We start from the raw sequence: 15,440 nt of genomic DNA on the forward strand, positions 1-15,440 counted from the left end.
CCCGCCCGCCGCCCTATGACCGAAGAGACCTCCTCCAGTCAGCATTAAGAAGGGGCCGGGCGGGAGAGCGCAGTCAATGGAGTCGTGTTTCTCTTTAGGAGGTGCAAAACAAATGGATTGTTGCTGCTGCCTGTTCATTTCTTTTCTTTTTTTTATCCTTCCTGTGCGCTGGGCGATTATCCAGGGGGGTTACTGGAAATGGATACTGTTTTATTGAGGATAAAAGCGGTCATAGGCCACTAAATTTGTGCATCCTAATGGGTGATAAAGCGCACTGAGTGAATCAAAGTGTGCTATATATCAGTTCATTTGAATTCAGCTCTTATGTTGCAGCAAGGAGAGTTTTATTCATAAGCTCGGCGCTTCATCAACAATATGCAAGGAGGCATGGCGGAAGATAAAATGAACGGACTGACTTTTAAATGTTGTTTGTCCCCCAGCGTGATTCTGGATAGGATTAAAACCAGGTTCCACAGAATCCACTATTTTACTTATCTTGAATCGGCCTATGCCTACTGGAGAACCATTAGAGATACCCTTCTGAGAGGGCTAAATAGGGGGGAAATTGCAACTTCTACATATTCATCACAAAGGTGCCAAGTGATTTTGTTAATCAAATCCCAATGTAGAAAAATCAAGCAAATGCAAACCAACACCGATCCAATCAAATACTGTGTGTGTGTGTGTGTGTGTGTGTAAGTAAAAGAAAAATAAATAAATTATGTCTGTAGAATTTTCTACCATCCCCTAGCGGTAGGAGCCCCCCCCCCCTCAACAATTCTGACGGGGGGGGGCAGGGGGGCATCAGTACCTCTTGTATACAGGGCCCAGAATTTGGTGCTACGGCCCTCTGTGTGTGTGTGTGTGTGTGTGTGTGTGTGTGTGTGTGTGTGTGTGTGTGTGTGTGTGTGTGTGTGTGTGTGTGTGTGTGTGTGTGTGTGTGCGGGTTGAGTGCATAGATGCATCTGTGTGTGTGGCATGCATCTGTGTGCGTTGCATGCATGCATGTAGCCTATGCATGCACGCACACGTACACTTTGGTTTTCAAATAATTCCCTACACAGGGGAACAAAAAAGCAGTAGATAAAGAAACTAACAGTTGTCTGTTAGTTTCTTTATCTACTGCTGGAGCGGCCTGTTGTTTTTTGTCACTGTTTGGCAGGCGAGTGTTTACCCCCAGCCTCAGGTGCACCACGTCACGTGTCGCTATGGCAACCGCACCATCTTCTGCTTTTCAAGTTGTGGCTTTTGTAGCCTTACCTTTAAACAAGCCATGATGTTGAGGAGCAGGATCAGGATGGTCACCAGGGGAAATATTGAAGCCGACCCAAAACTGAGTCGATGGCTTCCCTCATTTATCGTAACAACCTCTATGATCCCGAGTGGCGACTACAGCGTGTATATAGTACCACCTACAGGCTGGATATGGTATGTCAAGGCACAGCTGCTGACCCAAGGACACTAATCATTTGGTTTTGTTCATGTAGCAGCAGGCAGTTTTGTGGCAGCAGTGGACACCACGCGTGTGGCCCTCCAGGACTATTTGTCGACTCTTCCACTTTAATAAAAACACAGAGACGAAACATTGCGACCCAGTGGAAATCTAATTCTGCTTTGTGAGGACAACCAACAGCTGAGCCAGACCGATAAGTTTACCACATATTGTTCCTTGGTCAGTTACCGAAGCAGATAAGAGCTGCTTAAAACCGCTTAACATCAGGCTGCCATCCCAAAGGTGGGATGGCCTAATTAGTCCTCCCCAAAAGTAGTGTGAGGTTGTGCGGTGTCTGTGCCAGCTGTTGCCACCGCAGTATACGAGCTGGAATACGCCGTGGAAGGTTGGCCCACGACACGACACAGATGTACACAACATTCACAATGCACGCAGGCCATGCCGAAGATTGCAATGGTTATGATGGCAAGTGTGTACAGTATGATTTTGTGTTTTTTGAGTTGCGTGTGTTGCTTGTTGGGTCGCCTGTTCAGTGTGTTTAAGGACACGACGCCACCGACCACTCGTCTTGCTGTGAACATGTGATGTATCTGATACATGTTAGTTTAAACAGGGCTGGCCAACCAACACGAAAAGCTAGAGGGGATTCAACTCTAAACACTGCCTATCAAACGTGAGCAGACGGACATTAAAGTGAAGCAGTGCTGCACTCTAGTGGGGGGATGTGGAGAAGCATGCATACCACTGTAAGCTCATTGGAAAATCAACATTTATTTCAATCTATCAAAACATGGGAAATTTAGTTATTTCTTTCCTAATAATGCATCATAATTCTCAAATTAAAACATTTTATGTTTTCCTTAAGTTACAGATTGTAAGAAACTATTATCAATTAGTAGGCTACTCGTAGGCCTACATATTAAAAGGCTGTCTGTTAAAAGCACAACAAATATTTGCACAGAAATAAATCATGAAGTTTGTGAAATTGATTAAAGACAATAAGAATGCATATTTATGGATTGCTAGAAAAAATACGTTCTATTTCAGGTAGATTAAGTTTTGGTAGAGCAGTAGAGAATAAGAAAAGAGATTTAGTAGAGCTCAAAAAATACCATAATGTAGTAAAATTACAAAAACATGTCCCCTAATACAAATATAAACATGCTACAGTGAGATCTTTTTTATTTAAGGGACACAACAGACGTGTCACGAAAGAACCAAAATAATAAATAAATGAACACAAATAATTTAAGCTTGGGTTTACTACATATACCCAATACACCAATCAAGGTAGTGGAGATGCACACAAACATTGTGTCAACAACCACTCTTTCCGTTGACAAGATTAGGGATTGCTGTATGGCTTAATTATTTAGTTAAAAGGCAACTCAGTAGATTACACAGTTTGGAGTTTAGCCGATTAAAAGTTTAATAACAAAAGTAGTGGGTGTTTAATAAAAACCCTAAAATCTCTCTAGATTAATTTCTTTAAAATATTTTTTACATATAAACAACCTTGAAACGTAGTGCACTATCGGCCATTACAGTGTATGTGTGTACAGTAGTTCATTGTACCGTAGAAAAAAGGCTCTGAATAAAAAACTGTAGCCGAGTTTTCAGATTGGTGCTCCTCCAACTGCTATGATGGCAATCGGTCCACACACACACACACACACACACACACACACACACACACACACACACACACACACACACACACACACACACACACACACACACCCCTTGCAGCGGCCGCCTACTTGAGGAAGCCCTTGTAGAGGAACTGCGAGTGTGCGGTGGACCTCTCTGTCTCCAGGCAGAACAGCAGGTCCTTGAGGTTGATGCGTGTGATGCGCTGCCGCGTGGGTCTGGACCCCGACGACCCCGCAGCACTCGCACCCAGCCAAGACCCCGATCCAGAGCCCTGGTATGGACGTGAGACAGGGGGGCAGAATGATAACAGGGAACGTGTACATGTGTGAGGGAGAGATTTGCCCTTTCACCTTGATGTGTTTTGCCTTTGACACTTTGAATTTGTACTGAACTTGTTTGTTGCCTGACCCATTTTTGTTTACACCTTTATGTTGTGCACCAGGAAACCAATGACTTATCACCCGAAGCTGTGCGTAAAGGATATCACATTGTCAACAGCTTCAGGTAGGTTTCACAATTCACAGCAACAGTAACAGGCATGAGCGTGAGTCACGGCAGGTCAATCGAATTGCTTTACATAGTGCGCTGTGCCATGCCCAGCTCGGCTTGCCGTAGAGTCATGCTCTACCATGCACTGAACACTGTCGTGATTGTTACGCATTAACAGTCAAGGCTCATGAGCTACGTTTGGCTTCAGTTGTTCCCCTTACCTCGGCTGCCCCAGCGGAGGCCGACGCGTCCGTAGGCTTCCTCGGCTTCCTGGGGCCGATGGCTGCCAGGGCGGTGAGGTTGGCCTCTTTCTGCCGCATCATGGCCAGCTCCTGCTGCTGCATCTGGAGGACAACGTCCCGGCCAAGCAGAGGAAGAGCTTTAAAAACTCATGGAGAACACAGAGGGCAACGTGGAGCTGGACACGGGCTCGCTCTGGGCCTACCTCCTTGGCCTTCTGTTTAAGGCGCAGCTGCTCTGGGTCCTCCTGGCGGGCTCGAGACTGCAGGCCAGAGAAAACAGTCACTGTATGGTTCAGAGTTCACTGGATGACAGATGACATCTTACAAGCCATTTACACCCCAATCAGGTGGATTCACATTTGATTCCTTTATACTTGAATAACGACAAGGTGCGATTACTTTAAAACTGCTTGGTACTTTTCAGGTACGACAATATGTGATTAATTCATAACAGAGTCAATGCAGTCTGGGCATGCAACATTTTTTTAAATAATTTTCCCGTCTGTTGTTTGCACGTGTGTGAGGAGTTTCCCCAGAAATATAGACAATTTTTTTAGATAACTCCTCTATTTTTGTAGAAAGTTTGCATAGATTTGTGGAATTGGAATGCCCACAGGGGATAAGTGCTTGTGTTGCCTGCTTGCGAAGGACGGGTTGGAGGTGAGGTTACCTTAGCTGCCTTGAGAAGGATCTGTCTCTCCTGCCCTTCCTTTCTCTGTTTCTCCAGCTGGTCAAGCTGCTCAAAGAAGCGTAATTGGGCACGCACGTCACTGCTGCCCTCATAGCTGCTCTCCTCCTGGACCACAGAGGACCAATCACACGCAGGACGGGGGGGGGGGGGGGGGGGGGGGGTGTAGTATAGTGAACCATCAGGGGGATGAATGGAGAAAAATCGGATGTATATTTATAACCACGTCTTAAGTCAATCCAGCCAACTGAGGTCCTTCTATTGACTGGTCTTTTGACATTATTTTCATCGGTTTTTTAAATGAGGAACCAACCTTGAAGCTGAAGTTCTTGTGTTGTGCCACCTGAGTCACCTTTTCCAGAAGGTTCTGGAGACGCTGCTGAGTGGCGTGAGATACAAACGTCACCACGTCAACGCCCAGCTCGCTCACACCAAATTTCTTCCCTGAAACAAAGAGAACAAAACAAAACAATGAGCCAAAAATAGAGAAGATGAAGGTGTACTTTATGATGATCTGGAACCTGGAGCGTGCCAATTAAAAATGTAGTTGAATTCTAGCACATTGCCTCCCTTCACTCTACACTTTCCCGCCTCTGATAATGGACATTATCAGTTCACTGAGTGGAGTTGTGCCTCAGCTTTATATGGATTTGTAAACTATTCTGCAATTGTAATTTTTTAATAAAAATAAGGTTCAAAATTAAGACTATAATCTAGGGTAGGCAATTTAATTGTAGACTTTTTTGTAATATTCATTGAGATTCTCTCAAACCAATTCCGCCAGCAATCAATAAATCAAATGCTCTGACAAAACAATAAATAAACCTGGTAAATGTGGCTGTTGCAGGCCTGTAATAAGCCTTTCCAATCGTTTCATTCTGTCCCGACAAAATGATGGGATGGCTCCAAAGTCTGTCCTCCTACCTACCCAGCTACCTGCGTGCACTTTGCCCGTTCCCTCATGGTGCATGACCTCATTGAGTCTTCCACAAGGCAGGGCGGACTTATTGCTCGAGCTAGCAAGCAAATCACGTGTATTTGGCTTTGGAGGGAGGCCCAAAGTCAGAGGTGGGATTTTATTGGGTTGAATACTTTCAAAATCTAGCTTACTCTGGCTGGTTTCTGCAAAGTTAAGTATAGGATCGTAAAAGTGGGAAGAATGAAACGAGAAGTGATAAAACAAGAAATATGACTTTTACTGTGTGTGTGTGCGTGTGTGTGTGTGTGTGTGTGTGTGTGTCTGTGTGTGTGTGTGTCTGACCTATCTCCAGCATCCTCCTCTGCAGCACGGCTGTAGAGAGGAAGGCCTCGTCCTTACAGGAGCGCGTCAATGCCCCCACCAGCTCAGAGTTGGTTGCTAGGATACGTGCACTCTCCTCCGTCAGGTTGACTCCTGCCATGGAGGCCACGTCGTTGATGTCATCTTCGTCCCTGGACACAAACACATGGTCCCTAGGTCAAGCATTTACTTCAACTACCTCTGGACACAATTGCTTGATCATGGATCTGTAAGCGCTTCACTAATCCACAGAGTGTAGACTGACCACTGTATAAATTAAATCCTCTTCTGAATGCTTGGTCTGCCATTCAGTATCTCTTGGGTAGAATATCTCTGTAACGAACAGGAAACCAGGTGGAACTCCGCCCCTTCGGTTTTGGCTTTCCAGCCCACTCTCTGAACTCTCTCCCCCAAGAAGTTAGTCTATAACGTAGAATGATTGCTGGATCCGAGATTACCCTTCCCCTTAGCCTATCTAGCCTTTAGCCCAGCTAGCCGATCGCACTGCCAGGAATGATCAGAACGATGCTCACAGGAGGTTAAGACTTTATAAACAGTTATCGTCTTCGGAAGAGCGCTTACAAAATGATTTACATTTACATTTTTCATCTTTTGCAGAAACGTTTGAAAGACTACATTGCACATTTGTAGTACTTTTGTCCTTACTTGAAAGTCCCCCCAGCCGCTTTCGGCTGGTTCTTCTGTGCAAGAGATACAGCGGCAGGAGGAACAGGTTTGAACACAGGCAGGATGCCTGTCCTTCCGGGAGGACCTACAGGGAAAACAGAGATATCTGCATCACACCGACACACGGACCAGACACATCTCTGGCAGAGGAGGCAGGTGGACTGACCTGAGGTCAGCTGCCTGAGCTGCTGGGGTCCCAAGAGGACCTTCCCAGGGCTCTGGGTCCTGGGCGTCACAATAGGCGCTGTTGCCGTGGTAACCGGCGGTCGCATCCCTACCGCCAGCGGCTGAGGTTGGAGAAGCTTTAACAGGTTGAAGAGTAAAACGAAGATTATATGACAGCTTCTATCAACCAACGTCACCACAGTGTTAAAGAACCAACGTTTAAGATTTGGCTGTCGACTCAGTTCAGTCCAAAACAAAATAGGGGGTAGTGTATTGCCAGAAAGTTGTGGTGTCCAACGCTGGAAATGGCATCACGCTAACAGTTTACAGTGACAAGTAAAGCTACCTGTTTTTCTCAGAGTGAACCATTATGTTAGAGCCAGCATTATATTTCTCAGCGTACCTTTGACGTGATTGACAACAGGTGAGAGTACGCCCTCTAGGCAGTGCTACTTCTTCCGATTTGACAGAATTCAGAATGCTAATAAGGGGGTTTGGTTCGGGGCCCTCCAGAACTACAGATACCATTTGGTTTGCGGGTCCAGGTCTGCTGTTGTCCGGCTGGACCTGGGGCCTGGTCACCGCCGTGGTGAGATGAGGGACGGGGCTCCTCAGGACCACCGTGGCCGGGGAGGAGGGCTGCTTGGCAGGGGGTGGGGTGGAGGCGGTGGGCTGGGGGACGTGACTCTGCTGGGCGAACAGCGCTGCATTTGGGGTGAGCTGCCTTAGAGCTGGGAGGCTTCTCTGGAAGAAAACAGAGGTGGATGAAAGGATGGTACATCAAAGTCAAGGTGGTTTTTGTTACTTTTTGTGCAGAAAAGTTGCACTGGGTCATTCTGTAATAATGTAGTAATAGATTATAAAGATCTGGCAAGAAGTGCAACAATTAAATATGCATAGTAAATAGTAGCATATTATAATAGTATATATTATATAAAAATAAATAACAATAAAACACTATTGACAGTTCAAAACTAATATAAACATGGTAACAACTGTCCAAAGCAGTTCTCTAATACAATGAGGGATATAAATATTGAATATCATCAGTGTTTGTGTGCGGACACTTCTGTGGACGGCTCTGTAGACCCTTTTCTCATCACCTCATAGGCCCTAGTTGACACATCTTCAGTCTATTCTAAAAGGGGTACAGCACACCATTGACTACGGAGCGATGCGTACCTTGAGGAAAGGCACAAGGTAAGGCTGTGGTGAGGAGTTGAGTTCGCTGTACAGTTTGCTGGTGAAGTCCTCGGCCTCCAGCTTGCCCTCCTAGGTTCATTAGAGGCCCAGCAGTGTGGTGGCGTTAGAAGAACACGCATGACTAGCAGCCCTCTAGGCAGATGTTTTGAAAAGTGTTTAGGCTATAGATCATGTACGTGTTTAACATCATCTGGTGGAGTTGTCAGTGCGTGACAGGGTGTTGGGGCAAATTCAAATGTGCCGGCTGTAGACCAGAGAGCTCGCTCACCAGAAGCTCCTTGACCAGTTCTTTGACGTTTTCCGCTGTCTGTGCCGACTGCTTGCCCGTCGACGCCAGCTTGATCAGCGTGGACAGGAAGTTCTTGCATTTTTTCACGTTCTCCATTGTTTCCTTGACGAAGTACAGAATAAGTTAAGAAGCGAGCAAAAAATCGAACGTAATAGGCTGCTGAGGGCTCCCCGGTGTGGGGCATTGGAGTTGTACAGTTATAGCAGAACAACAACAGTTTGGGTTTCTGTAGCGGGCCAGCTCCTATATGTAATGCTCTGCTCACATTGCTGATGGGTCCTGAGGTAGCCGTGGCCCCTGTGGCCTCAGGGCCCGTGCTGGGTGCTGAGCCAGGTGGTACAGGTCCAGAGGAGCTCTAGGTTGACACACGGTGAGGAGAGTGTGTTATCTTAGATGTTAGTGTCTCAGTGTTCCTGAGCACAGATAGCTAATTGTGGCAGGGTGAGAACGAGAATTGTGGATATTACGTCAGTCAAATCAGTTAAAACAATTTTGGTTGCAAAGATGTAAATGTGGACTTCAGGATACACTGACATATCTTTATTGATGTTATTTCAACGTGAATGCTTATATTGGTGTTATATATATATATACTTGATCACATCACATGGACAAATATCAGATTGAACATTACCATATTATATTCTACATTGCAATCACTTACCCAGCTGCCATTATGGATCACTGGTGTTCCTTTACTGATAACCACATACACATACTGCATTGTGCTGTCCATCAGTAGATCTTGTGATATACGCAATATACAGAGCTAATTGCCTTACACTAACGTACACATGGCACTTTACAGGGTTCCAAAGCCACTTCCCAGAAGGTGACCTTCATTCCCTGCTCAGTCCTTGGTTACAAGTCCGATCCCATAACAATGTTCTTGTTTTGACCGTAGTGCCCACTGTGTGTATACCTGTGCAGAACTTTTCCTTTCTGGGATCCTACAGGATGACTGACTGACCCTTGCTGAACCAGGTTTAGTGATCTTTAATCACATATTTGGTCATCTTTAAATCCTTCAAAGTTATCCTTGAGTGTGTGTGTGTGTGTGTGTGTGTGTGTGTGTGTGTGTGCATGTTTTCTTATCAAACAGTGCAAGACAAAAGATGCAAGTACAGCTTCATGAGCTATGGATTTGAACACCGTATTAATTGACAAACATCTCAACAGCAATCAATGAATCCAATGCTCTGAAAAATATTTATACATCTGGTTTCTCTGGCTGTCGCAGGCCTCTAAAAGCCTGTCCGATCATTTACTTTAGCATATATTAAAATGATAATTTAATATGATAAGATGGCCTACCTGTCTGAGTGCCTACCCATTGGCCCAGTGCCCGTGCAATAATTGGACATGAGCAGTCTTCCACAACACTATGCTGACCTACTGCTAAAGCTAGCGAGCTTGTGGGTTTGCAATACGGTTTGCAATGATAACGATGCCCTCCGCTCTCTTTTGGACTAGTCCTCCGCCTGAAGAGAAGCGCAGGATTTATTTGGCTGGATACTTTCAAAATCAACCTCACTCTGGCGGTTTTTTCTCCAAAGTTGCCAACCCCAGCTTTAAATGTACCACATTTCTACCCAGAAAAATCAAAGCCGGTTTCTGATTAACAGATTTAGCCGAAGGATGCGTTAGAGATGGTAAACTAGATAAGACGAGGCAGAGATTGAGCAAGAGGGAAGGAACCTGTCAGCACGGAACGGTTATTGCAGGATAGGAGTTCTAAAAACAAGTAAAATCATAAGAGATATGAAAGACCAGGAGCAGAAGTACCTGGAGAACGGGGGGTCTGTGGAGGGTAGTAGTTGGAGAGATGGTTGGGGCCACAGGGGATGCCTGTCGAACCATGCTGCCGGGGCCCATAGGCCTGCTGCTCATGGGGACCCCAGGGGCCTGAGGGGTACAGAGCATGTGAGTGTGTGACTCAGTGGGAGGGAACCATAGAGCAGAGCCCTCTTACAATTCACTTCAAATCAGATTCCAAATTTTCTTCTCTATTCCTTACATTTTATTTCATTGAATTAGCATGCATTGTGTCCATTGTAATGTTTTTTTTCAGGGAAGCTAATTGAAAACCATTACAAAGTTGGATGACAAGCAAGCTCAAGTGAGCTAAATTCTAATTTGATTGGCCCGGGGGCATGTTGTGTTCTGATTGGTCAGCTGGGAGCCCATTTGCTGCTCTTCGCTATCAGAGACCGAAACAGGTCGACAAGGGCCAAGAAAGCAGGAGCGGGTGTGCGTGATGTGAATACAAACGCAAATTCCTGACGTGCCCCCGCGGTTAAAGTCCCAGAATGCTCTCATTAAAAATGAATGAAGTAGAGAGGAAATCTGGTCGATTTTATTTTATCCGCTGCCTATGAAGCCCGCCAAGGTAACACTTTGATAAGGGTAGGAGGCCCCACCAGGCCATGGGGCTTCATACCTGAGCAAGGGGCATGGCTGCCGGGGTGGCGGGCCGAGGGGCTGCGGCGGCCTGGGCTTGCATCTGGGCCAGGGCCTGCTGGTGGATCATCAGCAGCTGCCCACTCTCACTGCGCACCAGCACCATGCCTATAGGAACCCCCAGAGACACCAGACTTTAGAGTTCAGGGTCAAGAGAGGGAACAGCTGATGGCATGCGGTCTGGAATATTACAACTTCGAACTGTAGTTTATTGTTTTGAATATAATTAGGTTTAAGTCGATGTTGAAGAGTTGTAGGAGCACAATGTACAGAGTGGGGTTACTGGTAAATAATTACTGATTTTGCCTAGATTTTTTTATCAAGGCGACTATTGCTTTGTTATAACGCATTAGAGCGATTTTTAACCGATTAGCATTTCGGATCCAATTAGGGGACATTCCATCAAATGGCAAGGTACTAAATAAATAAATAAACGTCAAAGTGACTTCCCAAACCAAGAGAGACAAAGTGAATGTACTGTTTTCCATTCACATACCAGGGGGCAGTTGGAAGTTCTGTAGGTTTGGCTGTCCCGCAGGGGTCTGCGGGAGCCTTGGAGCCAACAGCTGTTGCGTCGGCGCTCGCATCCCGCCTGGACTCGGAGCTAAAGCCACCGGGCTCACGTGCCTGGGACCAATGACGCTGCCGGGCGGCAGGCCCTGTTGCGAAACCGTCTGAATGATTTGTTTGGGCGGCTCAGCCCTGATGATGTGGGAGCCCACTCCGACCGACACAGCCGCAGCAGGCGGCTGACCATTGTTCACAAGTGGAGTCTGTGCGCGCACACTTGTATGCGCGCTCGTGGCGATCTGACCCGCCGCGTTGGCCACCAAAGTGGGTCCTGCGGTATTGTTGGTTCCGTTCAAAGTTACATCCATGTTTGTGTCTGACGGTCCCGTGCTTTGCATAGGTGTCCTTACCGCTGTCGTCATAGGTCCCCTCTCCTGGCTCGCAGGCTGAGTTGTGGCAGCAACATTCTGTGAGTTGGTGAAATGGGTCTGGATGACACTGTTTGACGAAGTGGCTGTTCTGATCGCGTTCCCCTTTGACACAACGGATCCACTGGTGATCGCTGTCATCGTGCTACTATTGCTAGTGCTGTCACTTGTGACGGGGGCAGCGCGTCCTGAAGTATGAGCGTTCATGGTTTGTCTTTCATTAAGTTTGAATTGTGAATGGGCTTTTGGGTGGAATTTTAAGTCACACGGGGGCTTGAGTTGGTCATGCTCCGTGATTGAAGATTTGCGAATGATTCATCCATAACTGACCCATAGCACCCCAGTAAACAAGAGACCACAAGCACTTCAACTTGTTTAGGAATAGATCGGCTACACGCATGAAGGTGATGGGTGGGGGGGGGACTTTAATACACATTAAACGTTTCTCGGTGCGTTCTGGTGCTTGCTTTCGTGTAGCCTACACTTTGCAAGACAAAAGCAAAACAACAGCGTACCTGCTTTAGCAACGTCTTGACCAAGTGCCAGCTGGACATTAGCTCCTGCTTACCCCTAGTCCCGGTCGGACCTCAACTTTATGCTTAACGGGAGACTTTTATCTAAGCCAGGAATTCCTGTGAGATGACCACGAAAACTTTAACTCTAACGACCTCATAAAATGACAATCGACTACTGTTACACTTTCGTCTGTATTCAAGAAAATCGTATCCAGTGGAGCGGAGCGTACCGCCATCTTCACACTCGTACGAGCTTGTGGAAAAGTGGGGTAGTTACGGTGGATTTGCGCCTGCGCACTGGGAATAAAACGTCACCTCACAGAAGCCGGGAAGAGCAGTGATTGGTTCCCGTCGTGTTTTAAAGGGCGGTACAAATGGCTTCAGCTGTCATTCTATTACATGATACATACGGATCAACATCGAGCTGGATGTATCGGAAGAGAACAGTTAACACGAAATTATACCTTGCTGATGGTCTTTTTTGACGCGCATGAAGGCGTTTCCATTGCGCCATTGTGTTGGGAAATGTTTGGCTTCAGAAAACATGTATTTGCACCTGACATATCCAGATAATTGTGTCGTTTATCAACCGAGATGCTCTGGGCAAGATGGCTGCATCGTTTGCTCGGAATGACTAGCTGCTAACGTTACTGTATAAATGCTTGTGGGGGCGCTGTAGGGTAAATAATTTCTGTAGAATATAAGGCAGTGTTTCAGTTTATACAATAAAACAATAGTTACGTAATTTTGGTTCCAAGTGTCTCAATAAAAAAAAACGACTTGAAATATGCATTTCCATATGAGGCTAATAGATTAATATGTGGTCTATGGCTACGCAATATGGGTGCATTTATTGCATTCCAACAATCACATGCGGCAACATAACTTGATTGACACTTGACTCATGCTATGTTAAACGGCGACCTCAGTCGCCAATAAACCCATCCAATCATATTTTCCCTTTGGTCCAAATGAACACATGATTAGGCAAAAAGGACGACAGACAGACACTCATCCTTATAGGAAGGGGGCGGGTCAAATAGATCTTATTTAAACCACAGGTGATTTGAGTTTGTATAATTGCGCACCTGGTTTAGAAACCTTAAAGTGTGGTGTTTAGGGGACCGGTTCTTGCATGTTGAAAATTGCTTAGAACAACTAATAATATTTTGACCTAGGTGAAAATATGAGCGGCGGAGGAGGTACGCCTTACATTGGAAGTAAAATCAGTTTAATATCCAAAGCCCAGATTCGTTATGAGGGCATTTTGTCCTCCGTCGACACGGACAAGTCAACAGTGGCTTTAGCGAAAGGTAAGCAGCTTCTGTGCGTCCACGTGGGCCTCGGGCCGATCTCTTTATTTATTTCCAAGCCATCAAAGTCATCTTTAGTTTGTTATGGACATCTTCATGAAAGTTTCAAATTATGCATTCATGCACTTACTGTATTTCCAACAGTCAAATCATATGGGACTGAAGGGCGTCACACGGACAGACCAATTCCCCCCAAAGATGACGTTTATGAATACATAATCTTCCGGGGCAGTGACATCAAAGATATAACCGTGTCTGAACCGCCAAAGCAACACCATGGCTTGCCTCCTGACCCCGCTATTGTTCAAGTATGTGCTTATAGCGCCAGATAACAAATGAAACTAATGTCTAGAAGTCCAAAATTATTTGTGTAAATGTGCGTTTGTGTATTTTATAGTCATCTGTCGGCGGCTCACCCGGTGCGTACAATCCACGATGGAGTCAGTACAGGGACATGATGCCCTCCTACAACCAGCTGGCTGCTAGCTCTCTACTCAACCAGCAGTATGCAGCTGCCCTGGGCCTAGGTATCCTCGTCTAATGGCGTCAACTCTCTCTAACATGCTTGGAGGCTTTGGGACTCTCCGTTGTGTCTGAGGTTTTGAACACTTCTACAGTAGATGGTGTACTAGGCTTTATATGTATTCACTGTCTTCCAGCACCAGGATATCAGGGCCTCCCATCCAGAAGAGGCCCAATGGTAGAGCAGGCTGTTCAGACTCTTCCGATGGCCAGCGCAGCCCAGAAGAGGGCTCAGCCAGCAAATCAGCAGCAGGCCAGACAGCCTGTTCGTTCCTCACCGCGGCCCGGCCGAGATGGACCCCAGCCACAGAGTAGGAGTTCTCCCAGCAGTAAGCTGACATCATTTCTGTGTCTTCGCTTTATCCTTCCTATGAACTGAAACGGAAACTTGCTAATTGGGTTAAAGGTCCCTATTCTGCCACCTGGTGTGATAAGTCATTTCAGAATCTTGCCTATAGTGATGTCGCACTCCAGATTGTTTATAGGTACATCTGCCACTCAGGCGGAACATCAGAACGTATGATTACAGATTTTTTTATTTTGGAATGGCTTGTACCTGGTGAAATGCAGGTCCTTAGTTGCATTTTCCCTGGACTTATTTCCCAGGTCAAGTAGCGCCACCGAACGATGCAAACAGGGTTAAAGAACAAACCAATGACGAAAATCAAAGGCCGAGAAGAAAACAAGGTATGGAATCTAATGCAGTGTTTTCCCTTCCCCCAAAAAGTGTCTGAGTCTGGTCCCCTGCTTTAGGAAGCCGCAGGTCCAGGAACAGGGGCAGAGGCCAGTTGCTTGTGAAGAACTCAAAGCCTTCCACCTTGCAGTTTGAGTCGGATTTTGACTTTGAAACTGCCAATGCTAAGTTCAACAAAAATGAGATCGTAAAGGAAGCTTCAGGTGAGTATACGTGACCCAAACCACAGCATCTTCCCTGAAGCTCAAACCAGATCAAGTGCTTGTCCCTCCAGATGGGGAGGAGAAGGTGGAACCTGGTGTGGAGGTCCAGGAGAACCAGAGCCCCGAGGGTTCCCCTGTGGAGAAGTGCTACGACAAGGCAAAGTGCTTCTTTGACAACATCTCCTCAGACCTCAAACCCCGGTAACCATTCAACAAATGTTTGACTGGGTCAAATTGCTAAATCGAAAAGGGAACCATGGCGACCTTTCCTCCTGTGTTTCAGAAGGACCACCTGGGCGGAGGAGAAGAAGCTGAACATGGAGACCTTTGGCGTTCCGGGGCGCTTCCTAAGGGGCCGGGGGTTTAGAGGGTACCGCGCCCGCAGGGGCCCGTCTGGCACGGAGCAGCCTGCCCCGCCTAAAGTGGGGAGTGGAAGAGTGTGAATAATTTTATTTATTTAATGATCTTTTTTGTAAATGGGCCACGAATAGTTCAATATTCTAACATAATTGAGAAGAATCCAGTTTTCATTTGAGTATCTTTTTGTCTTGGTTTTTCTGTTGAACCCAATGTGGTTTTTGGGACTAATTTGTATTAATGGAGAATAATTTGACTCCAGATCAATTACATCAATGTAATTAAGTTTC

At 46.2% G+C, this 15,440-nt stretch overlaps 2 protein-coding genes across 4 annotated transcripts; one reads left to right on the forward strand and one right to left on the reverse strand.

The window, feature by feature from the left end:
- Positions 1–2,317: 2,317 nt before the first annotated feature.
- LOC307083770 (transcription initiation factor TFIID subunit 4-like) lies at positions 2,318–12,297 on the reverse strand. 2 transcript variants are annotated; one of them, XM_079747723.1, is made up of 15 exons: positions 11,105–12,297; positions 10,589–10,716; positions 9,934–10,053; positions 8,414–8,503; positions 8,128–8,250; positions 7,839–7,928; positions 7,182–7,400; positions 6,658–6,793; positions 6,471–6,576; positions 5,787–5,956; positions 4,839–4,969; positions 4,508–4,633; positions 4,041–4,097; positions 3,817–3,939; positions 2,318–3,377 (listed from the first exon to the last, which is right to left on the reverse strand). In XM_079747723.1, the coding sequence occupies exons 1-15, from the start codon at positions 11,751–11,753 to the stop codon at positions 3,210–3,212; spliced, it is 2,436 nt and encodes an 811-aa protein (XP_079603849.1). In that variant the 5' UTR covers positions 11,754–12,297; the 3' UTR covers positions 2,318–3,209. The 2 variants fall into 2 exon arrangements, with proteins under 2 accessions (XP_079603849.1, XP_079603848.1); XM_079747722.1 differs by having other exon boundaries at positions 6,471–6,793.
- A 902-nt stretch (positions 12,298–13,199) lies between these two features.
- LOC307083775 (protein LSM14 homolog B-like) lies at positions 13,200–15,366 on the forward strand. 2 transcript variants are annotated; one of them, XM_079747729.1, is made up of 8 exons: positions 13,200–13,374; positions 13,519–13,682; positions 13,772–13,901; positions 14,034–14,225; positions 14,503–14,583; positions 14,650–14,793; positions 14,865–14,994; positions 15,077–15,366. In XM_079747729.1, the coding sequence occupies exons 1-8, from the start codon at positions 13,248–13,250 to the stop codon at positions 15,234–15,236; spliced, it is 1,128 nt and encodes a 375-aa protein (XP_079603855.1). In that variant the 5' UTR covers positions 13,200–13,247; the 3' UTR covers positions 15,237–15,366. The 2 variants fall into 2 exon arrangements, with proteins under 2 accessions (XP_079603855.1, XP_079603856.1); XM_079747730.1 differs by lacking the exon at positions 14,650–14,793.
- Positions 15,367–15,440: the final 74 nt, after the last annotated feature.

Source organism: Pollachius pollachius, assembly GCF_949987615.1.
Source record: "Pollachius pollachius genome assembly, chromosome: 12".
NCBI lineage: Eukaryota > Metazoa > Chordata > Actinopteri > Gadiformes > Gadidae > Pollachius > Pollachius pollachius.